Source organism: Protopterus annectens, chromosome 13.part0 (genome assembly GCF_019279795.1).
Source record: "Protopterus annectens isolate FY-2018-M chromosome 13.part0, PAN1.0, whole genome shotgun sequence".
Lineage (NCBI taxonomy): Eukaryota > Metazoa > Chordata > Ceratodontiformes > Protopteridae > Protopterus > Protopterus annectens.
The window spans coordinates 361938551-361965693 of NC_056747.1; the positions used below are offsets into that span (position 1 = coordinate 361938551).

Genomic DNA, 27143 nt, shown 5'->3' on the forward strand with positions numbered 1-27143 from the left:
AATCACAGTAGCAAGGCATTTGGTGAATACCCTTGGGGCAGTAGAAAGGACAAAGAGCTAAGCAGAGAACTGAATATGCCAGGAAGTGAAAGAGAAATGTAAAAATTCCTGAAAAGGGGCTGGATCTGTATATGGAGATAACAATCCTTGAAATCCAGAGATACCATACAACCTGAGAAAGCAAGAGAAGGAACAATGTCTGAAGGGACAACATTCAAAGGGGGGGGGGCACCTTCAGAAAAGTGTTTAGATGAGAGAGGTCTAGAATTGGTTTCCAAGTACCCACTTTTCCAGGTTCTAAAGACATCCTGGAGAACCCCCTCCCCCTTTGGCACACAGGTACCTGTTGAATAGTACATCGAGTCAAAAGGTCCCAGAGCAACTCTGGAAAGAAGGAGAGTTGTTCCTGTGGGGGGTGAGGAACACCCATAAAAGGCAGAAGGGATTTCCAAGCCATGAAATACCCCTGGCGAATAATGGACAAAACCCAGGAAGTTTGAGTAATCTGTAACCAAACAGGAAGAGACAGAGAGAGATGAAGAAAAAGAGGAAGGTGGCTGGGAAGAATAGAATAGTCAGACCGCACTTGGTTTATCTGGAAAAGGAGACTTCTAAGGCACTGAAGTCTGACTAGGCTTAGCAGGAGGAGCTCACTTGCCACCCTTTTTACCCTTAGGAAGAGGGCGAGATTGCCTGCGAACAAAGGCTGGCTTATTGCAATAGCTTATCTGAGACATAGGCACTGGAGAAACAAACACATGTTCAAGTTCCTATAAAGCCTTGCTCTTATCCTGAAGGGACTGACACAGTAGCAGCAGCAGCCTCACCAAACAACTGTTTATTATCAGGAGGGGCATCCATCAACTTAGCTTTAATATCATCAGGCAAAGGTTGAAGCTGAAGCCAAGAATACCTCTTCAGTACTGATCCAAAAGCAGCAGCCCTAGAAGAAGCATCTGCTGAATCATAACTACACTTGATGTCATGATGAGCCACTTGGGAGGAAGTCCCTGACAGGGAAAGGGTAGAAGTTTTACCCTCAAAGTCTGAAAGATTAGAGATAACTTGACAAGCCTGGGATAGGAGAGCCAACATGTACCCGAATATATGGGTCTGACAATTAGCCCGAAAAGCTAAGGTAGCCGAGGTGTAAACCTTCTTGCCTAGCCTTTCTATGGTCCTGCTATCTTTTTCAGAGGACAGTAACTTGGGAGAAGGAAGCAATTGAGAGGGCTTGTCAGAAGCTAGAGAAACCACTGTGGGGTCAGCAGAAGGACACTTGTACAAAATTTGGAGTCCTCAGGCACCCTACAGAATCTATCAGGTTTCTTGGGTGCAGGGGACTGAGAGTCTGGAGCCTTAGAAGCATTGTAAAAGGCATACAACAAGATATCCAAAACAGGAGGAACAGCAGAAGTGTAGGAGAATCCATCTGCAGCAACTCATAATATCATTTATGTACCTCAGAATCCTGAGCACAATCTCATTTAAAGAACTGCATCATTCTGTAGACCATGTCCCCTTCAAAGGGAGTATCGGGGCTGGTAGATTCCTCTTCCTCTGACCCATAGTCCAAAGGAGAAGGAATGTGAAAAGAGTAAGCAAGGGACTCCCCATCAAAATCCAGCCTCTCCTCTGAGGAATCCTGTTCCCTGGCATTTTTTAGGGGGAGTAGAAGACTGGGGGGGGGGGCTTGAACAGAAACTCCCAGTGGAGCTTTCAATGCCATTAAAACACTAAACAAGCCTTGAGTGAAAGGCTGCCATTCACTCTGTGGATCCTTAGGAGCAGGAGTAATACGTTCAGTCTTTTGCTTTTTCTTCAATGGGACATCTGTCTTATAAAATTTGGAAGGATCTGACCCAGGATGGCATTCAATAATGGTAAAAGGGACATCTTCTCTGACTAATATTTGAGGAACACTCCTAGACCCCTCAGAGATAGTCAGCCATTGTTCAACCCGAACGTCTAAAATGGACATCTGTAATGCCTCCTCAGATGTGCTTAAAGTCGGATTCCCACTAGCATCCAACCTGGTCGTGGCAGAAAAATCCAATGATAAATCCAGGCAAACTTCTGGGCATTCACTCGTCTTGACAGAGATGCCCAGCAGAGGCTAAACAGCAAATTATTCTAGCCTATGCTTCTTGGCCTTCTTCACTGATGGCTGTCCCTCACAGCAGGAAGTTCTCTTCATCATGTTTTTCACAAGAAGCTTAAGATACTGGTTTTCAAGATAGGGCATCAAAGAATAGAGTCTTCTAAGAAGAAATTTAGGTACAAAGGCATGACAGATGGAACAGGGCATATGGTCATGCAAGGCACCAAGACAAAACAGACACTGTTCATTACGGTCTTTATGGGGAATCTGTCTCCCACACTGGCATTTACCCTTCTTGGATGATATGAAACCCCACAAGCAACAATAAAAAAAAGATAAGTAAAAAAGAACCCCGATGGGGCACTTACCTGCAATGGCTTGGTGAACCAGCACTTGAATGAGCATTCAGACCAATGATCAAGTGATGGGGTTCAGAGAGTTCAAAGAAGTTCTGAGGATGGTACATCCAGACGTCACCTTTATGCCCTACTCTATGTAAGGAGCATACATGTGATATATGGCGTACCTTAAAGCAACCTAAAGGCTTTCAGAACTGCTGGCTATGAGACACAGAAGCCCACAAAAGGAACTTGTTCCAACAGGAAGTTTAATTACACTTAAAAACAATGAAGTAAGCGCTTTCAACTTATTCCAATGAATAAGTCTTCTTCAAACAACCACATTACATCACATCCTGCTTTAAATACATTAATTAGATGATCACATGCTCAAATCCATTAAAGCTAAAACATCAAATATTATACAAGTGAAAATCCTAAAAGTTGTGTTAATAACAGTGTGATAAATCTAAACAACCCACTTCATGATAGAAAATACTATATAGTTCATAAAATATTTTATCAAACCATACACTAATAGAACATCTAAATAATGTTCTGTTAAAGGCACTAGAATGTTAAAATGCTAAAAAATTAAACTGTAAAAGTATGAAAAATTATGTATGAAAAAATGTAATGATGTGAAAAGACCTAACATTCAGCAACCAGATAAACCCAATTAGATGCTAAAAAATTCATTGTTAGAATTTCAGGAGCTTTTGTGGCAATTAAGATTTAATGCCTATTACCCACCAGGACTGAACGATATGCATTTCTTGGCCTGCATATTGAAACTCAGAAGTATATAAAGTTAGAATTTTAGTTTTTTTTAGTGCATTGAATGAGTGTCATTAAGAATATTAATTCACATATTTTTACTTTTTATATGTCTTGGTTAACATATAAATAATGTATATAATTATTTCTTATATTATTAATTTACAACTTATTCTAAAGTAAAAATGCTATTGGGGTTGATTTATATATTTTTAGCCTATGTATATTTAGCTAATGAATTTTTTAGCATCTAATTGGGGTTTTCTGGTTGCTGAATGTTAGGTCTTTTCACATCATTACATTTTTTCATACATAATTTTTTTATACTTTTACAGTTTAATTTTTTAACATTTTAACATTCTAGTGCCTTTAACAGAACATTATTTGGATGTTCTATTAGTGAATGGTTTATGAACTATATAGTATTTTCTATCATGAAGTGGGTTGTTTAGATTTATCACACTGTTATTAACACGACTTTTAGGATTTTCACTTATATAATATTTGATGTTTTAGCGTTAATGGATTTGAGCATGTGATCATCTAATGAATGTATTTAAACCCTTTAGCAGGATGTGATGTAATGTGGTTGTCTGAAGAAGACTTATTCATTGGAATAAGTTGAAAGTTCTTACTTCATTGTTTTTAAGTGTAATTAAACTTCCTGGTGGAACAAGTTCCTTTTGTGGGCTTCTCTGTCTCATAGCCAGCAGTTATGAGAGATTGATTTGGTTTGTGCTTAATTCAGCAGTTTGTTTAACGTAAAGGCTTTGGTATACTGGCTGGACATTGTGCCAACCTTGGCAGGGGAACCCTAATGTAATGAATACTGCAACAGTGAAATGGAAGAATATCACATTTTCAACGTGTGAACAAGTTCTTGTCGACCTCAGTGAAAAATGTCCCTGTACATCTCAGCAAGCTAACCTGTAACAATAACATACAGCTCAAGAGATTGGTTTAATTCTATATAAGGTGGTCAGTACAATATGGAAAAGCACGTAACTCCAATAGCAAACATTTCTTCCTCCTTCATGTCAGTCAGCTTTAGTCCATCTGGGTGACACTATATAGAATGGCTTAAAATGCCCCTGATACAGGGGATGGCTCTGTTTTGGCTTTTATAGTAGTTAGTTCTCAGCAGTTCTATATTTGGGAAAACTCAGACATTTTCCTTAGTTTTTTCCTGTACAAACACATTTTCAGGCTCTGCCACTGGCAGGATACCACTTCTGTGCTTTGAGCGGGCGGGGTTTTTCCTTCGGATGCTTGTACCTGAAGTAATAAGGTCAGCGTAACCTTCTTTGTATGAGAAGGCATAAGCTGAACGTCGCAGTGTGCTGTTTCTCTTGAAGTGCACCTTTAACTCTACTGTGTTCTGTTCAACTTCATTGACATCATAACTGCTCTTCTGCAAAAAAAAAAAAAAAAAAAAAAACAAAGAAACAAAGTATATGTGTTAACTGAATAGTAATAAAAAGAAAATGACACAACACAGCATCTAAATAAATGCACGAAAACATATCTCTGAATACCTCTTCTTCATCTTTTTATTTTTGCAGACGAGACAAAACTGAAGCTTTATTTGATAAAATATCAGAACCACTGAAGTACCAGACTTGCTTACATTTACTTCCCTTCATAATGTGCAGTTAAAGAAGGATTAATAAGGTTAAAATCATTAGTACCCTTTAAGACAAAAGTTTTGCAATGTTCTGATATGGCCTGTTAAAAACTTCCATATTTTGGAGTGGTTCATTTATCTTTAAATAAGGCCTTGGGTATTGTCACCAAAATAACCAAAACAGCAAATACAACCAAATGAGTAGACTTCTGTATTAGACTGTCATTTTGAATAATTTGCTCTGGAAAATGGACTCGGTTGATTTATTTCACGTAATTCCTCTGCTAACCATCTATCTCCTCAAGGCAACTACTGCCCATCTATAAGGATAATACAAGAGTAGCTGACTTAATCATGGCAGTATGACCTGAAATACAGTTGAAACTTGACTTCCGTGTTTGGTATGGAAATTATTCATTGCTGACCCCACTGTCATGCACAAATCTGATGAAGCAGTGACCTTAATTGTAGTAGCATAACTAGTTTTCAATGAATGAATTACCACTAATCATTGACCACTACAGACACCTTCATCAGATTAAGACATTGTGCATGATGTAAAGGTTCTTCTACCAGTGAATGAGTAACTAACTGATGTTACAACTCATCGCTCACAACTCAGTGAGTGGTGTTTATCACAGGAAAACATTGCTGGCACTGTTGCTATTAAAGAGTCAGCAGTGGGTCAATGTTTTTATGGCTTCCACTTGAGTAACTGGTTGATGTTACAACTCGATATTAACAACTGGATGAATTGCAACTTAGCGAATACTGTTTGTCTTAAGCAATGTTTGCAGACAATGTTGTATCACAGAGCAAGAAATAATTGAATTGTTTCACATTTTCCCCACAGGTGTGCAACTGCAAAAGCAGCATATACAAGTAAGAATATGTGAGGTGTAAAGTCCCCCACATGGAAGGGTATAGCAGGGACTTGCCCTGTAAAATAACTTTTATTTATCTGGATGAGGTTGCCAGTAATTGCATTTATTTTGTTCTAGATTTGTCTGGATGTAACTCAATGTACCATACTGAATCCCCACCCCACCCACAAGAGTGTTATGGTGTAAAAGTAACTTTTTAGACATGAAACCCATTTTATTTTTCAGATATTAAAAGCCCACAATTTGAGGTCTTACAATTGTGATAGCCACTAAACTACCAGGCCATTTTTGGGATAAGGCCAGCATTTGGGCATAATTTTTTTTAGAGTCACCAAGTAGTAGACTTTAGCACTAACTACAATTATGGAAGATATGCAGAATCATGGAGTATTGGCAAACAAGGAGAGAATAGAACTTTATTTCAAAGGTAATGAGTATATAGTCTAAGTATTCTCAGCAAACAGAGATAAACAGAAAATCTTGAAAATAATCACGGAGAGTTTTGTTTCAAATAATTCAAGTGCAGGATCTTAGGATTATCAGTAACCAAGGAGATGGTGTACAGTTTTGTTGCAAGTCCACGGAGTACATAATCTTGCAACCATTCATACAGTACATAGCAGCAGCCATTACAAAAGTATAACACATAAACCTGCTGTTAGTACATGCTACCAGCTTTGCTACCTACTGTTGTACTTACAAAGGGAGCGTGAAGCTTATAAGGTGAAACCAGCATGTTAAGTGAACTTGTGTTAAGAGCTACTCAACTACAAAAAGAGGATAGGGAATATTAACTCCACCTTTCCTTTAAGTTTTATACATCTGATTGTCTGGTTACTCTGAAGAACTGGAGATATGGTATGAATGTGTTTAAGGAGAAACTTCTACTAACTGCCTGACATCAACTTTGTGGTAGAGGTAGCGTTAAGATCAATTTTATTTTGCCATTTTTCTTTGCTGGACTGATTTTATTTGGCAATTTTTCTTTCTTTTTTCAAGTTTGTGTGAGTGTGTGTGTGTGTGTGTGTGTGTGTGTGTGTGTGTGTGTGTGTGTGTGTGTGTGTGTGTGTGTGTCTGTTGATACTTAGGCTCCACCTCGATAGTTCCATCATAGATATATATATATATATATATATATATATATATATATATATATATATATATATATATATATATATATATATATATATATATATATATATATATATATATATATATATATATATATATATATATATATATATATATATATATATATATATATATATATATATATATATATATATATATATATACCAGCCAGGTCCTCCACATTCACAGTGGTTTGCACCTGTATAACCTGAAACACATTTTTAGCTGGCTACACACACAAACCCTCTTCCTTCCTCTTGTCAGCCAAGCACCAAGTGAGCATTTCTTACTTCAAGAGTATAGGAGATTATAAACAATCCAGCAAATCAAATAATGAAAATCATAAACAAGGCAAATACAAAAAAAAATATGAATAAAAATTAAAAATAAACATAAAAAATACGTAAACGAAATTGTTTACTTTACAAAACCATAAATCATTTGCATTAATGTCATGCATAATTCCCCTTTCAGAAACTCATTTATGTAGTTAGAAAGGAAACTTCAACAATTCAAATTAAACATATCAAGATATATCATAATATATTAAAAGAAAAAAAGGACCTAGCGTTTTCATGTTGTTTTAACCCATTCTCTGAGCAGTAATTCCTTTTGTGACAAATGCCACAATAAATCCCAGAGTTCTTATTCATATGGGATCATCTGTCCTGCTGGCAATGGCAGCCTCAAAATCTGGCATGTAACTCTAACAGCCTCTTTCTACATGAATATTCCCAATAACATTAATATACTATGCCTTTCTAGGTATGATCTCAAGTCCTTTCATAAAGTTTCCATAACATAATCTTTCTCATCTATACATATGTGAAACTTTTCTTGCCTGTATTTAACTTTCTTTGCCCTATAGTTTGTTAAAACAGTTTACTACTAACCTCTGTGTGAACTTTTTTAACCAGGCAAAACAAATAGGGAGAAAAGTAGTTCATAATGCACTAATGGATGAACCATTACCTATCCTCTTTCTTCATTATAACACAAAATGCCCCTTTCACTAGGATACAGTTGTGAACCTGAATAAGTGAAAAAGCCTGATGGGTTCAACTTACATCTACTCAGGCAACATAAAAAACATTTCTGCAAATTGGTACTGATACCAAATAAAAGACATTTAACCAGATAGGACTTCGTTTTTTAAAAATAATGTATATGACCTCTATATTATAACAATTTCTCTCATCATATACAAACATGCCCTCCATCTTAGCAACTAAATGTATACCCTCCTAGAACTACCTAACAGTTCATTTATCTTCAACACAGATACCTCCTACCCAACACTATGGCATGGAGGAATAAAGCTCTAATTTGAAATGGATGACCATAGTTTGAGAAAAAGCCTGGGTGCTTGCAGAGACAGGGTGGGGAGAGAGGGGCATATAAAGGTATGCAATGAATGAGAGAGTTGTGGTTTTGGTTGGTTAGTTGTCACTATGCAAGTGGAGGCTTGCATGACACTATGCATGGCCAAGAACATGGGTGTGGGCATTGCCCTCATTTTTGTGTAGATGTAAGCAGGTATGTATATGAGGATGGAGTATGAGATTCTTTGGTGATGCAGATAGTCACATTAGCTGCTGGAAGCAGGGTTATGGCCTTATTGGAAATATTCTCATTGTTAGGATGTAAACAAGGCCACAGATCATGTCCATGGCTACCTGGATGATGCAACTCTTTCCTCCCTTCATATTGGAGGTACCCATTATGAGGAATGATAGACTGGTGGTGGGAGGTGGGGGTCTTCAGGGTCAGTAGGCGCAGTAGTAAAAACCATAGAGAAATAAAACAATCTCACCCAACCTACATGTAAACACCCTCCCAGTCCTTTACATTTAAGCAAAACTGCTCACCTCAAAATGCTAATCAAAAACTGAAATACAAGAACTCTGTAACTTCCCCCTTTACCCATAAAACCATGCACATATATAACAAGATCATGATATGCGTTGTTTCCCAATCTTCCATTCTGCCTTCCACAATTGCTTCTGTCTTGGGGTACTGCATTTAAAATCAATCCAAACAGACTCAAACTAAGAGGACAACTTGGCTTAACATTGCTATGCCAGCAATGTTGCTCTATAACTACTCATTCAGTAAAGGAATGTCTGTTCTCAGCCATATAATGTTATATCAGACCAAAAACATCCTTCCAAAACCATAACTGGCTTATATTCTTCAACTTAGTCCATGAAAACCATTACTGAAAGCCTTACTAATATCACATGAAATCAAATGCCCTGCCCCATTCTGGTCAATATTGTCCTTCACTTTTAAAAATGAAAATATTAAAAACAAGATCAACCACAAATTGAACAATAAATCCCATCTAGCCCTTCTGCAACCCCGAACCACACTGTCTCCCAAATTAAATCAATACTGATTCATTTTGTTGGTTCTAAACTCATTTAACAGATGCTTGTTGCTTTGTATTAGACCATAATCTAAATTCTTCTGATGCAGAACAAAGCATGTCTACTACCAGTCACTTACTGCTAGAGGAAGTATTTCATTCCTTTTATCCTGTACAAACCTCTCAGGAAGCCAATTGTGCCATGTTGTCATTACTCAGCCATCTAAAGACCAATGGATATATTTCTAGTAGCTGGCTTAATATGGCAATGTTGGTTGCGGTGGGAAGCATGGCTGCATTTACTCCTGACTAACAGGATGGATTTTGTGGATGTCACCTTCAGGACAAAATAATCAAACCAGAAGGGGAAAAAAATACAAATACCCCCTCCACGGTAGCATTACTATTATACCATGGTTTATTAATATAATTTAATTACATTTTATTTTTTCCAAGTGAGTTTTCTAAGTATTGAGCATGCATAAATGTATACTTAACCACAAGCATGACTCTGGCATTGAACCCATATGTTTAAAGGGAAATAGACTAGAATAGTGGCTGTTGACCAATACGGGACAGCAAGGCCCATGAGGAAGTGAGGCAGTGGCTAGCAATGGTACAGTAGCAAATACAAGCCTAGAACTATGCTGGAGTTTTCCTTCTGCCACCAGTGAAAAAAAACAGTAAATTAATTAAAATCAAGGTCCCGAAAATCAGTTACAAAAAGTGCTGGCTATTCTAGTATACTCAATATTATGCAAAATCAAGCAAATATCATTTGGGTCCAGTGGTCTTAGCTTCAGTGGCAGACTCAAATCCAGTTTGTACTGTTCTCGGTCTGGAGTGTTTATCTCAGTGAACAGCAGCTCATAGCAAATGATTCTGAATTATTTCACAGAAGTGATGGTGGGACCATGGAAGTCAGTGCCTCAGGCAGTGGTGGTCTATGATAGTATTCATTGGTGACGAAGGGGCAGGCTGAGAGTAGTATCAATGCTTGGGAAGCTGTGTCCACCAGAGGAATCAGCAAAACTAATGAACTCCTCTGCCAGCATACAAAGTATATAAATATCTGATTCATTACATAGCTGCTCATAGTTATGGTAACATTTAAATTATTATGTACATTAGCTTCTAACTCAAAGATTAAGCCCCATCTGCCATAGTTTGAACTCACCTATCATCTTATTTCCTAAAATAAATAACTTTATTTACACTACTATGAGGGTTTCCTGATTTCCCTGTACACTAGAGTCTCGATTATCTGAACTAATTGGGACCAAGGGTAGTATGGATAATCAAACATACATTGAACTGGATAAAAAAACTTTTAAAATCTTGTTTTTTCTGCACTCAGGGAATATACTTTTCAAACATTCAGCAAGTCCAGTGGACAATAAAGATTATTTTTCACAAACAAGCAGGCTACAAGTTAAAAATACGTATAACATTTACATATTTAGACTTTATGATTTTTCGTACCCCAAAACTTTGGAAGACTGGGTTCGGATAATTGACATTTCAGATAATAAACGTTTGGATAACTGACTCTCTACTGTAGTAGGATCTCACCAATTGTCTGCACACATGAATAAATCTTCTCATGTGGTTAGTCTATGTAGAAAAAAACATGCTGCCTTCCACTTTTGCTGTCATTAGTTCACCAAGCGATCTCCTGATCAGTATCATTAGTTCACCAAGTGATCTCCTGATCAGTATCACTTCATTTGCATGCTTATTCTTTGGGCCTTGTTTTTGTAGTGCATATCTCTGCATTTATTTGTCATATGCTTGGCCAGTCTTCTAATCTTGTCAAGTCTCTGTGTGCATCAACCCTTTTACAGATATTTATGTTCTTCACAGATGTAGGATTTTCCTTTCTGTCATTATATTTTGTGTCTTTTGGCTTTTCCCGGTTAGAGGTCGCCACAGTGGAACTCCGGTCCGCTAATGATTGGTAGTGGATTTTTACGTACCGGGTTACCAGCCCTGACGCACAACCTTCAACTAAGGCACGCCCCATTCACGTATGCCCCCACACAGAAGACGGTCTAGCTGAGAATCGAACGGGACAATGTCTTGCTATGAGGCAACAACGCTACTGCAGCACCACCACCGCCCTTTCTGTCATTATATAATGTCACTTATTAAAACTAAAACCAGTCTTTAACAGTGCAGTAACCACCAGTAACCCTGCACCTGTCAGCATGTACTCCATTTAATAACATATAACAATAATGTTCAGTCCTTCAGGCCTTACAGAGATAAATACATCTCACTGATGAAGAGGAAACACAGGCCAATGAGATCATTGGGGACAAGGCATAAACTATAAAAAATATGCTATAGGGATCTGTTGGGCATGAGCTAGACTCAAGTATTCACAGGTGTGTAGTACAGCATAAAATTAATTGAGAAAAACAGGGAAGGACTGGGCATAGTTGTGATGAAAAACATCATGTTTAGTTCACTACACGGTAGTAAAAGTTTGTGTATAAGCAAAGATTCAAAGAAGATGTGAATGGTGGAGAGGGGGCAAGGTAGCTATACTGAGACTGGCTGCAACAAAAGTTTGGAGTGACTAGACAAATGATCCTTCTCTACCTGCATATGTGTCACATAAGCAGGCTTGTATAACCTTCTCAGTAATCCTGAAAACAGAATTTGTTACCCAGGTCATCACCTTGGAACCACCTGCTATGCTGGCTACCTGCTTAACACATTCTTTTAGGGGTCTGTTGCACTTTGTAGCAGGCTTGTTATTCTCCATCCATGGCATCTCCCATTTCTGCCATGCACCTTTGCTCTGTTAAAGAAACCTATTAGATTTCTTTGGAATAGCAGTCCTAATGTGAATATTTGCTGGGTATGGTCCTGTGCCCCATCTGTTTCTAGGTTCTTTTTTGTTCTTTTTAGTGCTGTAATCATTGTATAATTTCCCCTATCACTAACCTCAAATGTCTTTGTAATAAGTCTGTAACTGTTGGTTTTAACCTGTCTAAAAGTGCTGTAATGCAAAATCAGACCTCTTTTCCTGAAGCTTCTACTACCACCCTTTTCTTTTACTGCTTAAAAATGGCACTCAGTGGCATCACTAAATCCACTTTTCTCATATCTTTTTAAGAATTCTAGGGTGAAATTTCATCAGTTGCACCAGTCAAACAAAAATGGCCAACTGGACAGAACATATTTTACAACTGAGATTTGTGTAGAAATGCTCCAAAACACATGCATGTTGAGTAAAATGCATTAATAGCTTCACAATATGAATATAATAAACATTTGGATTCAAGAAAACTAACAAAACTCCCAGAAAATATACAAAAAATTCTTAGAGCCCACAAGAACACCACAAAATATAGCAAAGTAAAAAGAAAAGGATTAAGGGTCATTCAATTAAATCATAAATTTAAACAAAATTAGTAATAAGTAGTAAAATAATCCATAAAACTGGAATAGTAATACTTACCTTTAAAAAAAAAAAATATATATATATATATATATATATATATATATATATATATATATATATATATGTAATTTCACAACTTTTTCTTGTCTGTATGACTCAACATCAACACCTCCGCAGTACAAATATGTAAACGGACAGTCAGACACACACACGCGCGCTTGCGCACGCACCACTACTGTCATGATAATCTAGGCCATGTCTTCTTACTTGTTCTCATATCACCCTCTTGGTTTCTACTGTAATCATGAAGTAAAAAGCTTATTAATTTTCAGTCCACTTTCACTACTATCTTCTTTCTTTAACTCCTCACATCAAATGTACTTATGCTCTCTTCATACTTTAAGGGACAATACTAATTAATTTCTTTTTGGTCCTGTGCTAGAGTCTGACTGCTTCTCACATCCTTCTGTTTAACTGAAACAATTATTTATCCTTTGTCTTCCGTGAGTCACATCATTTCATAATGCTGTGATTTCTTTGTATACTTCATGATCCATTTTTGTGGAACTATATTATATTTTATGGTTTGCATCATTTATCTCAAAGTATTTATTTTATCCCTATGATTATTGATTATATTCAATATTTCCATAGTTCCTCCACTTTTTCTTTTAGCCTGTTTTCTACTTTATAGATTCTGCCACAATGTTCAGCATCTTTGATCTGATATGGCTTCACTTTGTCTGCACTTAATATAATCACACTGTTTAATGATCACTTTTACTCAGACAGCTACCATCATCAGAAAATATAATTCTATCTCCACCTCTTTTTGGTAGTTCCAAGCCTAAGACTGTTTTTTTTAATGGGTTTTATGAATGGCTTTATAGGGAATGACCCATTGTATATCACTGAAAAAGATTCCGTTCTTAGAAGTGCCTGTGGCTGTTGTCATTTTGTAATATTCAGGTTCCACACCAAGAGTAGTCCCGCTGTATGTTCTGTTCTAAGAATATCATTTTTCACTCTACTGTCTAGTTGATCTGTACACAGGCCCCAATAATGAATGTCTTTTCTTATTATGAAGATAACCAATAGATTTTCCTTTGGTACAGACTGTGTGCCCTGTAAAGAGTCACCTACTCATGAAGACTAACCATTTGTTTGGCTTGATTTCATCATCCCCATTTTGAGAGATGATGCCTGTCTTTCAGTAATGCTGAAATACGACATTGAATGAGCTTCCCTGCCAAATGTCCTTGTGTGGCTGCCCATGGCACATAGGGTGTCCCAGCGGATATACACATTCAGTAATTTTTATCAGGTGGGAGGCTTTGTCTGACAGCAAAACCTATATAATTATTGCCTAAAGTTTAATAAAACAACAAGCACTAAATGTTTAGATGCTTTTCAATCATGTTTACTGCAGGAAAAAAAATGTGAAACAACGAAAAAAGCTACAAAAGAAGAAATCTCTAAAACTACTTGTAAGAGCAAGAAATATTAAAAATAAATTTAAAGTCGGTTAAGCTAAAGTAGAAGAAAATGACAAACAGGCAGAGGACTACCTGAAAAGTAACCAGGGATTAATGGCCTGGTCTGTTTATTGAAGACATTCTGACTAAGATGGAAAAATGGAATGGAAAAAAGGGAAAACCATGGCTGCATTCAAATGGATATTTAACACATCTTTTTCAGTCCTAATAGATCCCCTTCACACCCCAAAAAACTTTTCAGGCATCCAGCGAAAATGACTCACATTTAGACATTCTTGTACCACTCTTTCAGAAGCCATATTGTTGGAAAAGAAAAAGTTCGCTAATTCGGTAACTCAGTTGCAAATGACTGCTTCAAAAGATTAGGTAGAGAACCTAATTTCAATTCACTGTTAACATTTTTTCACAAACAAATCCCAAATACCAGTCTACAAACTTCAGTTCAACAGTTTCACATAATGTTTACATCACACGTAACTTAATAGAAATCTGCCACAGCAATTCACTACCTTAAGGGTCTGGAGGTTATGGCATCTTGGATTCTGACAGAACCAGATCCAAAGCAGTTTTTTGGAAAAATTTTTACAGTTCTTCCACTGGATGGAACCAGCTGTACTCTTAGGTCAAGGAATACCATCTACTCTTACACATCCACATTTAGTGACACCTCGTATTATGCAGGCATACTGTGTCCACGTACAACTGTAAAGGGTCTGAGATACCTGGTTTTCACAAAAGCATACTCTCTCTAATTATCAGCAGGAAATAAAAGAGACCAATTACCCTAAGGGGATAAATGTTTAAGTCAAGTCCACTTCTAGGAACTGTACAAATCAACTCATAAAACATAAATGTAATATGGTAAATCAACAAATGAGACATAACACACTTATGTGTCATGCATGCAAAAAATGAATGCATTAGATTTTTGCATCTGAAAATCACAGTAAAAGCAATATAAGTTCTTAGTCAGTTAAATAAACTGGCAGAACCTTTCATTAAATCCTTCAAATTAACCTGTAAGTAAAGATGAAGAAGGTGGTATTTCTTCAAATACCTTAGAGAAGGTGGACACCACTCCAACCCTCATCAAGTTTTTGCTGTCAGTATTCAACACTTCACAGGTGTGGAAACCTTCTGCTTTGCATGAATTCAGTGTATGCTCTGCCTTTCTTCCTATTTTAGGAGGCATTGCTAAAAGCCATGCAAGGACCATCAGCTGTATTTACAATAGCACCAATGCATTCAATGCGCCCATAGATTTCTTGCTGTTACAGATGTTGTGTTTTTATTGTCCTGCTATATAGCACTGTCAGCCTGCATGCCTCAAGGATATGAAGTTAATTCCTAACAGGCAACTGTTTAATTTTGAGGTGTTTTACATTGCAAATGAGAACAACAAGCAGACTGCTGGGGGGGGGGGGGGGGTTCTATTTAACTAAATGTGAAAGCTTTTCTTCACAGGAAACAGGAGAATGCAAAAATCCCAAATCATGTTTGATTCCAGAGTTGTATTATTTGAGTCATATTTATTTATTCTTCTATCAAGGTTTACCTCTGTAACAAAGTCTCACTTTCTACTCCTTCAATTCCTCACATTTTCACGCGGTCTTGTTCTGTCTAGCATTTGAACTTCATGAATGTAAAGCAGTCTCTACCACATTTTGAAACAGCTTTCCCAGTGGAAAATTATTTCATGCCAAACTAAGTTTAATACCAAACTGATCTCTAAATGGAGAACATCAGAGGAACAAAGTTTTCTATAATTGTCTCCCTACTCAGTTTTCTACATGAATAACAATGGTCTAAAATTAGTATGCACTGCTTCTAAAAATATTCTTAAAATCATTAAAGTGTAGATATTTGAATAAGTAAAATGTTTTTGCTGGTGTTAACCTACCATTACTACTGAAAATGCATTTAGCATTAGTTCAAATTCTACCATTAAGACAATGGCAGCAAGTTGATTAAAATGCATCTAAAAACAAAATAACTGTATTTGTAGAGAAAGAAATGCCTAACACCGTCAGACTGAGCGTCTAACATTTGTTCCAGTAAGGTCCTTTGTAATTTAAATAAAAAATAAATAAGTAAATAAAAGCTGACCTAGTAAATTCTTTAATGACACAGTATCAGTGGCATAGGCTATTACTTTCCCATTTATTGTGTCTGTGTATGCACACATACTAAAATGTGTGCAGAAGAAGTGTCTACTTCCTCGGATCTGAGGAAACAGCCCATAGTAAAAAAAATCACCAATAAAAAGGGACTACTTAAAAAAAAATCTTAAATCCTGGTGTATAACACCAGGAGTCTCAATTCATCTGTGAGTGCTGTAGGATTAAACCACTCCCAGTAACACGTGTCCACTCTTACTTCACCCTCATGACCCAGCCATCTCAGTCATTGGTTAACTGGCTGTACTATTACCCAAGGTGTAGCCCATGTAGATTTAGGCATACTTACGATTGACATCATGACCACTTGTTGAATGTAACAAAACTAAAAGTAGGGGTGACAGTGGCTGAGCCTTGAAATCATGACACTGCACAGAGCGTTTCTAGTTTATTTCATTGATTACCATGTAACTCATACATATTCTTGGTAAGAGTTTAAGTGATGACTAAAACATTATTTTATTTAAAGGGTTACTGCTCGCAACATATCAAGTGTATTAAAAATGCTGGGAGAACTGATTGTTGATGTCAAGAGTTAAGAAGGTAGCAGCCCCCTCCCATATGGGCAACACTATTTGGTTCCTGACCCTTTTTAGAATGTAAAATATTTAGTATGCTGAGTAGCTGTGATGCAAAAAAAGAAAAAAATCTGCTAGACTGACCAGTCCAGACAGACAGTACCAGGTTATAATAGTAGAATGGAGAGAAGGAATGCATTAAATAGCACGGTGTCTTGTAGGTGTGGTTTGATTTTACATGGCTGATGCATTACATTAAAAGGGGATAAAAAGCCCCTCAGCCCCCTACATGTTTTATAAATGTTGGGAGAACTGGTTCAAATGTCAGCGTTTTCTGTTTTACTAGCATAAAACCTGTAATGGCCATCATGAAGTCTGTGTTCAGCCATAAGGTTGTTGGGGTATGGGGGTTGAGTGGGTTGGAAACTCCTTTCTATGAAATATAGTTTTGCACTTCATCATAAAGTCTATTGTGGATCATATATTTAGTGTTTCTTTATCAATATTTTCTTTTTTCCTTCATGTATGATTACAGTAAGTATAAAATGTTCTTCATACTTGTGTGGAATGTCTTGTCTGATGCTTTCTTGTCGATTGATTTTAATGATTTTCTACAGATTTTTCATAATTTTTTAAATTTAATACATATTAATTTGTTATGCTTTGGTGTCTTTAATAATTTTTTCTACAGTTTTCAAAACTCGTAGATTTGTTGAGTTGGTAAACAGCATTGTTACACAGAGCTGTGTTCTTACTGGAATAGGACTATGTATCTAGTGGGTGGCATATCTGGAGTATAACCAGTAAATCTTGCATCATCTCTGGTCAAGCATGTGATTACTAGTATAATGTACTCCTCAAGCCTGAATTGGATCCTTCAGTTTTAATCACTCTGTTCAGTTCATAGATTCATAGGTGAGCACTAGGCTAACAACCCTGGGGGGGGGCTTTTTAAGCCTAGCCATGCTTCTCAAATGTATCTGACAAGTTCTGATATCCCAAGTTATTTTAAAGGGTATATGGAGACTTGGGCATGGGTGGCCAAATATTTACAGGCTGTGTCTGTTGAATAGAGACATAGGTACCAGACAAAGGGTACATTTCTCATTTCCTACCCATTGGTTCAAGTCACACTTGAATTGGGTTAGGGAAGAACTCTGTTTCACATGCATTAGAAGTTTGTTCTATGGGGTAGTGTCTGAGATAAATACTTGTCCATCCAACATAACCTATTTATGTTGCAGAGGAGGTTATAGTCCCTAGACTGGCTAATTCTGATCCTATTTGTCTTGCAGGTGTGCAACAGGCCTATCAGAGGATTCTTTGTAGGCCAGGCATATATTGTCTCTCAGCATTCTATAGGAGAATGAGTGTAGGGATAGGGCTTTGAGGTGGTCTTTATTGGACATGTTGTTTACACCCTGCATTCTTTTTGTAAACACTCCAGTTGTTGCATATATCTTGTCAGGTATTTGCATGTAACAAAAATAAAATGGTGCAATACTGCTGGGCAGCCAAGATGTCCATAGACATGTACTACAGCTCTTCTGCCAGCATACAGAGTGAGCGGGCAGACAGACAGCATAAGAACAGGGGGACGCTGCTGTTGTCTACCATTAACGCTGTGTCTTTGTGGAGACAGAAGACCTTTATACTTTATGAAATAGAAATAAAGCTTTTTAAGTACATTAAACTACTTAAAACTAACCAGTAGTATAACTATGTTGATATAAAAATAACAAAAGTGTGCATAAATCAGGCATATTCAGTTGTGCAAGACAAGGAATTAAAATGCTAGTTTGCCTAAGCAGACCCTAAAAACTGTTTAAAAGAGCTAAGCATAAGGCTAGGTAGTAAGTTCCAAAGATATGGGGCTTGACAGGTGAAGGAATGAGTACTGGATGATTTCAGCCAGTACAGGAGAGTATGGAACAGGTAACCCCTTCAATGGGAATCCATAAAGTTTTTTTACAACTAAGCAAAAGAAAACTTGAGGACACCCACACCTCAAGGTTGGTGGCAACGCACGATGCATCGGAGACCATCCAGGTGCAATTAACCATAGGCAAGACTGCTCTGCAATTTGTAGCATGTTACAGGCCACCCTCTCAAACTCAGGAACCTCACATGGCCTTCCTGAAAACAATGGAGGGAATAAATGTATCTCCAAACACCATCTTACTAGGTGACTTCAACTACCCTAATATAGACTGGGAACACTACTCAAGCCCAAACACTCTAGCCCAAAGGTTCCTGGAGTTCATAAACTCAAATGCCATGGAACAACTAGTCACCATCCCCACAAGAGGAGAAAACATACTTGATCTCATCATCACGAACATGGGATCACAATGTTCAACACCAGAAGTATACCCCTCACTGGTGAGATCAGATCATAAACTAATCTCGCTGGAGGTCCTCATCCCGCCCCACCTGAAACAAAAAGACCACAGTGAAAACTTCTCAAAAGCCGACTTCACACTTCTAAAACTAGTGTGGTCTCCTTTAAGGCCCCTGAGCCAGTGGTAAACATTACTCAAACCGCTGAATCACTTACAAATGCCTTCTACCAGCACCTACAGGACTGCATGGATAAGGCAATCCCAAACAAAACTAAGACTCTTTGTACCAAAGGCAAGCGTCCAGTCTGGTGGACCCCAGCCATAAACAAGCTCTACAACAAAAGGAGGAAGCTACTACAAGATAGAGCAAAATCCTTGAAAGGTAAGACACCTTTGATCATTATAAGTAAAAACTAAGAGCTCTCATAAAATCATCCAAGGCAAATTTTGAGAGAAAAATCGCCAAGGATTCAAAAGACAATCATAAGGCCTTCTTTAGCTATGTTAGAAACCTAGGAGGAAACTCCCAGATATGCTCAGAATTAGTTCAAAATGATGTGAAGATTACTGAGCCTACACACATTGCCAACATACTGGCTGACAGGTTCAGTGCAAACTTCTCCCCAAAAGGAGAGATATCTATTCCAGAGGATTGTAGCCCCCCAAACATCTCCAACGCCCAGGTGAGAACTACTCTCTCCAAAGCAAAAAACACAGCATCCATGGGACCGGATGGTGTCCCCGGCTGTGTGCTCCATGAACTCAATGAGGAATTAAACCTGCAGTTAGGACAGCTGTTTAATCTTAGCCTCACCTCAGGATACGTACCCAAGGAGTGGCGCACGGTGACTGTGGTCCCACTTCACAAGGGCGGTGCCTCCACCGACCCTGGAAATTACCGTCCCATTAGCTTGACAAGCCTTATCTGCAAAGCCATGGAGAGGATCATAATGGAACTCATAAATAAAGACATAGGGAACTTGCAGACTTTGGATCCAACCCAGTTTGGCTTTGTCAAAGGCAGATCATGCCTTTTAAACTTGGTTGACTTTTTCGAGACAGTCACCAAGGCCATTGATGAGGGAAAGGCAGTCGATACAGCCTACCTTGACCTGGCAAAGGCCTTCGACACAATACCCCACTCAGGTATCATCAAAAAACTCATCAGCTTGAATGTAAACCCATACATCACAAGATGGGTTGCAAACTGGCTAAGTGACAGAACCCACAGGGTCAGAGTTGCTGGAGCCATGTCAGACTCAAAGCCTGTCACAAGTGGTGTCCCACAGGGCTCAGTCCTGGGTCCACTCTTGTTCGGCATCTACTTTTCTGAAGTACAAGCAAACACAGGAGGGTTATGGCTGACAAAGTTTGCAGATGACTGCAAACTGGGCGCCATAGTCGAAAACACATCTGACACAGATATCCTTCAGAAGGGCCTCACAGAAACGGATAACTGGTGCCAGAGCCATGGCCTAAAGTTAAATGCCAAGAAATGCATAGTCATACCCTTTGGGAAAAACAAGGTTACCCCTAGCTACCATATAGGTGGCAATCCACTGAGCACAGAAGAAGTCATCAGGGATCTGGGGACCCAGGTTGACAGTAGCCTTCGCTTGACACTCATGTTGCTAAAGTAGTTAGGAAAACCTTCTACATTGCCCACCTGATCATGAAGGGATTCACATCTAGATCAAGGGAGGTCATCGCCCCCTTGTACTCATCACTCATTAGACCTATGATTGAGTACAATGCCCCATTCGGAATGTATCTGACCAGACACCTGCAGCAGCTGGAAAGGCCCCAAAAGTTCCTTACCAAAAGGATAAAGGGTCTCAAAAATATGTCTTATGCTGCCCGACTGAAAGAACTCCAGCTCTATTCAGTCTCATACCGCTTGCTCAGAGGTGACCTGTGCCTGACATATAAGGCCATGTCAAACCCTGATTTGATGAATATGCTTCACCTCAAAAATCTAGATCCCTCAGAACCACAAGGGCGGAGACTTAAACCTTGACACGGTTATTAATAGAACATGCTGGAGGGACAGATTCATCACCCAGAGACTCCCTATGCTGTGGAACAAAATCCCGGTACATGTGAGGCAGAGCACCTCACTGGCCTTGTTCAAGAGGAATCTTGACCAATGGATGGGGGATCGCAGATATACCCCAGGGATTACTTCAGTGTCACTGCTTGACAGAGGCACAGCAAAATAATAGGCATAGTTTTATTCAAACTAAAGGGGTGGCGAAAGCCAAATAACTATGGGCTAGGCTTATAAATGCCCTTGGGCAGATAGCCTAGTATGAACCTATGAACCTATACATTACAGGTGAAAAAACAAGTAGCCAGTGAAGACTGGAATGATGTGGTGGCAAAGCAGAGTAGCAATCAAAAATTGGGCATAGGAGTTTTACCAAGTCCAAATTTTAAATAAAAAGCAAAAACTGTTGTGGAAGAGAAAAGTAATAATATCTGGAGAGGCTAGTGGTATCCATTTAAATGAGCTAATAGAAGACAATTCAGACAAATGCAATGGATGACTGAGTAAACCAACACATGTGTCTCATGATTTGCACCCCATTGTGGGATGCAGAACTACATCAACATGGTTATCATGGAAGGCTGAGAACACAATACACTTAAGTCATTTGGCATTTAGAGTGCAAACATGATGCTTGTTTGCTAGCCAGCAAATCAACTATGTTAGCAGAAAAGTAAGCAGAAACATTTATGGCAGGGATTAAAACTGAGCAAAACTCATTCAACCAGTGCCCTGGGTTGGTACTATGAACCCTCACCCCACTCTCTTAACTGTTCAAGTGAAGAGCCAAAAAAAAAAAAAAAAACACTTCACTGTAATAAACCAACTGCTACATCGTAAACAATCAGCTTACTACAGTAAACCAATTGCTACATCATAAACGATCAGCTTATTACAGTTAAATCTACACCTCCTGGCTCTTCTATAGAAGAGCAAAAAAAAAAAAAAAAAAGAACAGCAAATATTCCTTTTATTGGCACATCAACAGTTTACCCTGCATGCACAGAGTGCTACAGTGTTCAAGTTTTGTTTAAAAAATAATATTTTTTTTTAATAGTCTTAACCAGTAGCAAGCAGTTGCTATAGTTTAAACCACACACTGAGCTCTGCAGCACTCAGATGTGACCACAATGCAATACTGAATTTTTAAAAAACAGTATTGTATTAAAGAAAGATCAGGAGCAGCTGATCACTCTCCCAATACTTTGTGCCCAGTCAGTTGACCTTCTCTTTCCATCCTAGCTATGCTACTGGTGAAACCATTGAAGGTGCAACAGGAAATATCATAATCCAGCTGAGAGCTGCATATTTGACAGCATGGTGAAATAATGAGACTTGTTCCTTATCCATGGGGAAAGGGGCAGGGGTGTAGCAATATCTAGTTAACTACATGAGGTCTCCTATATAGGCACAATAATGGAGATAAAGCAGCTCTGTCATAATGTGAACTAAAAGCATAAGTGTACGGTGTGTTACAAAATGGCATGACTAGAATGAGCACAGTCGAATGGATGGGAAGGCAATATGCCAAACTTAGCAGCTTGTTTGTATTGCGATCATAGCCTTACAATAAGCAGTTGTAATGTGCCCTATCAAACAGCCAGAGTGATCTAAAAGAGTTTTGAAAGTGAGATGTTAGAATAATACCTGATCTGCTGCAACACTTACAAAGACAGAGGTCAGTGTGGTCAGCACCTTATACTGACAACATCTTCATTTGCACCATCAATACATTTTATAGGTTCATAGGTTTACAGGTGCTTACTAGGCTAACAACCAAAAGAACCTTTTTAAGCCTAGCCATGCATCCCAAACTTATGGAGGATATGGTTGCTAATTGGCACAGCTACCTTTTGGTAACACATTGAATCTAAGGTTCATTTGCACTGCAGCTTGGAAGCATGTTTTTTTATTTCTAATTCTTTGGCAAATAGGTAAAATTTGATAGGTGCATTTGTGCGCTTTCACAGGCAACCTGGGTTTCAAGACAGAATAAACAAGTTGTTTGTTACTGGCATCATTCTAAGGGAGTCCAATATTTGTCAGCTTGGGAGGACATGATTAACAGACCACACTGATTTGCCATGGATGGTAAGCTCCTGTTCCACTAGGCTTTCAGATATTGGCCAAAACATTATCCACCCCTACAGTGCATTTTTAGACATGCTAATTTGATACACCTTCCAACACAAGGTATTACTGCTCAATGCTAGGAGTCTGAAGAAGAAGCTGCACTACCTGTGAGCACTCCTTACCCTGGAGAGTTCTATCATCTGTTCAGTTACTTAGTCATAGTTTAAAGCCATGAAATGCACCCTGGTGATACAAGGCTTCAATGCCTTCCACACATTTAGAACAGCTACCGCACAAGAAGAGACAAGATGTGCATATATATCAATCTACATAAAAAGTAAGCACATCTCAAGAATTTTCAAACAATATGACATGCTTGAGCTACTCCATGTACAATGAAACTTAGGTAAACTCCAATACCACATTCTTGCTAACTACAGGTCCCCATCTATGACCCAGCATAACCACACTACATACTTGAATGCACTGGAGTCACACAGTTCAGACCAACACCATATTCATGGGTGAATTCAACTATCCCACCATAAAATGGGATACATACACAACCACTAACATGTAGGCTCAAAGATTCCTGGATTTTGCAATGCAGACACCCTGGAACAAATAGTCTGCATGGCTACTAGGGGTGAAAATATCCTGTATCTGGTACTTGCAAATATAAGGGAATCTTGCACCCCCCCCCCCCCATGTAATGTCCTCACAGTCTGACCAGATCACAAAACAGTCACCCTTGAAATAAATATAAAGGCTGAACTCCCAGTAAACTCCAAAACCTTTAAGAACTTTTACAAGGCTAACTACTTCCTATTAAGCAATGGCATATATAAATTCCAAGCCCCCTTCCCCCAGACTCAGATGGTGCCTATGTGGAAGTGTTTATGGAAACCCTGTATAAGCATGTAAATAACTGCATGGAAACAGCAATACCAAACCAAAATAAACTTAGGACAAACTCCAAAAGCAAGTTCCCTTGGTGGACCACAAGTTTAAATAGGCTGTACAACAAAAGAAATCCTGAGCAAAAATAGGAAGGGCTATGCTCAAAAGACAAAAAAATCCCTCATCAGTCCCCACAAACAATTTAGGGGACTAATTAAGTCAACCAATGCCAACTTTGTGGCAAAAATTGCCTCTCAGGCTAAGGATAACCATAAAACATTTTTCATTTATGTACATAGCCTTAAAGGGAACACCCAATGTGCTGAGCTAATAGTAAGTGGAACTTACTATAGCAAACCAGGGGTTATAGCAAATTTGCTGTCCAATAACTTTAGCTCCAATTTCTCTCCCTATCACTATCAGTTATCTCCCAGGAAATACCCTCTGGCATTTCTTCCCCAACTGTCACTAAAGAGCATGTCCTCACTGCACTCTTCAGAGATAAACACACTGCATCAATGGGTCCTGATAATATCCCAGGATGCTTCCTAAATAACATAAAACATGACCTGTCAGGCCCACTTGATTCTTTATAGGTTCATAGGTTCATACTAGGCTATCTGCCCTGGGACATTTATAAGCCTAGCCCGAGTGTGTTTGGCTTTTGCCACCCTTAGATTTGAGTTTGCTGTGCCCTTTTTTTAAGGTTAGTTTACTGTGCCTCTGTCTAGTAGTGACACAGAAGTAATCCCCGGGGTAAACCTACGATCTCCCATCCACTCATCAAGATTCCTCTTGAAGAGAATCAGTGAGGTGCTCTGCCTAACATGGACCGGGATTCTATACCAAAGCGAAGGGAGCCTTTGGGTTATGAATCTGTCCCTCCAGCAAGTTCTATTTATTTCTGTGCTGAGGTTCAAGTCCCTCAAGCGCGCGGTTCTAAGGGATTTCGATTTTCTGAGGTGGAGCATGTCCATTAATTCTGGGTTGGACATAGCTTTGTATGACAGGCATAGATCGCCTCGAAGTAGGCGGTATGCGACTGAGTAAAGCTGGAGTTTCTTTAACCTTGCAGCATATGGCATCTGTTTGAGTCCCTTGATCCTCTTTGTGAGGTACTTTTGGGGTCTTTCTAGCTGCTGCAGGTGACGGGTAAGGTACATCCCAAAAGGGGCATTGTATTCTATGATGGGCCTGATGAGAGATGAATAAAGGGGCACTATTACCTCCCTTGATCTAGATGTGAATCCTTTCGTGATAAGGTGGGCTATGTAGAAGGTCTTTCTAACCACTTTGGCAATGTGGTTGTCAAAGGAGAGATTGCTATCAACTTGGGTCCCCAGATCCCTAATTACTTCTTCTGTATTTAATGGGTTACCACCTATGTGGTAATTGGTGGGCACTTTGTTTTTGCCAAAGGGTATGACTATACACTTCTTGGCATGCAGCTTTAGACCATGGCTCTGGCACCAGTTATCCGTCTCTGTGAGACCTTTTTGAAGGATGTTCGTGTCAGCTGGAGAGTCAATTATGGCGCCCAGTTTGCAGTCATCTGCGAACTTGGTCAGCCATAGTCCTCCCATGCTGGCCTGTACCTCGGAAAAGTATATGCCGAACAAAAGAGGTCCCAGGACCAAGCCTTGTGGGATGCCACTTGTAACTGGTTTTGAGTCTGACATGACTCCAGCAATTCTGGCTCTGTGTGTTCTGTCTTTGAGCCAGTTAGCAACCCATCTTGTGACATAGGGGTTTATGTTTAAGCTGGATAGCTTATCTATGATGCCCGAGTGGGGTATTGTGTCAAATGCCTTTGCAAGGTCCAGATAGGCTGTGTGGACTACCTTCCCTTCATCTAAGGCCTTGGTGACTGTTTTGAAGAAGTCGACCAGGTTCAAGAGGTAGGATCTGCCCTTGACAAAGCCGAACTGAGCAGGATCCAGTGTCTGTAGGTCCCCAATGTCTTTGTTTATGAGTTCCATGATGATCCTCTCCATGGCCTTACAGATAAGGCTAGTCAGGCTTATGGGGCGATAGTTACCAGGCTCCATTGAGGCGCCACCTTTGTGGAGCGGGACCACTGTTGCTGTATGCCATTCTTTGGGTACATATCCCGTAGTGAGGCTGAGATTGTACAGCAGTTTTACGTGAGGGTTTAGTTCTTCTTGGAGTTCATGTAGGACGCAACCCGGGACACAGTCTGGTCCCATTGAAGCAGTGTTTTTTGCCTTGGAGAGGGCAGCCTTCACCTGAGCATCGGAGATGTTAGGGAGGCTGCACTCTACTGGGATAGATATTTGCTCTTTAGGGGGGAAGGGGGGGGGGGAGTTTGCACTGAACCTGTCTGCCAGGATGTTGGCAATGTCTGTGGGTTCAGTGTATTTTTTGTCATTTATAATCAACTCTGAGCATATCTGGGAGTTGCATCCCAGGTTCTTAACATAGCTAAAGAAAGCCTTGTGATTGTCTTTAGTGTCCTGTGCAATTTTTCTCTCAAAGCTGGCCTTGGAGGATTTTATGAGGGATCATAATTTTTTGCTAGTACTGATCAGAGATGCCTTCCCTTTTAGGGATTTTGCTCTATCATGTAGTAGCTTCCTCCTTATGTTGTACAACGTATTTATGGCTGGGGTCCACCAGACTGGATGCCTGCCTTTGGACGCTTGGGTTTTGGTTTTGTTTGGGATAGCATGATCCATGCATTACTGGAGGTGTCCATAGAATGCGTTTATATAGGATTCTGTGGTTTGGGCCGTAGTTTCCACTGGCCCTGGAGCCTTGAAGGATTCCACCTTGGATTTGAGAAGTGTGAAGTTCACTTTTGAGAAGTTTTTCACTGTGGTTTTCTGGGCTGTGGGTAGGGTCGGGTTGTGGATATCCAGTGAAATTAATTTATGGTCTGATCTTACCAATGAGGGGAATACGTCTGGTGTGGAGCATAGGGTCCTCATGTTGGTG

General features: G+C 39.1%; 1 protein-coding gene across 1 annotated transcript in view; it reads right to left on the bottom strand.

Annotated features, from left to right (window-relative positions):
* Positions 1 to 3907: 3907 nt before the first annotated feature.
* LOC122787323 (phospholipid-transporting ATPase IC-like) overlaps positions 3908 to 27143 on the bottom strand; it is a 446410-nt gene continuing 423174 nt past the window's right edge. The window contains exon 27 of the mRNA XM_044053968.1: positions 3908 to 4627. Coding sequence (XP_043909903.1) covers positions 4379 to 4627 — 249 coding nt within the window. The 3' untranslated portion in view covers positions 3908 to 4378. The remainder of the gene's footprint in view (positions 4628 to 27143) is intronic.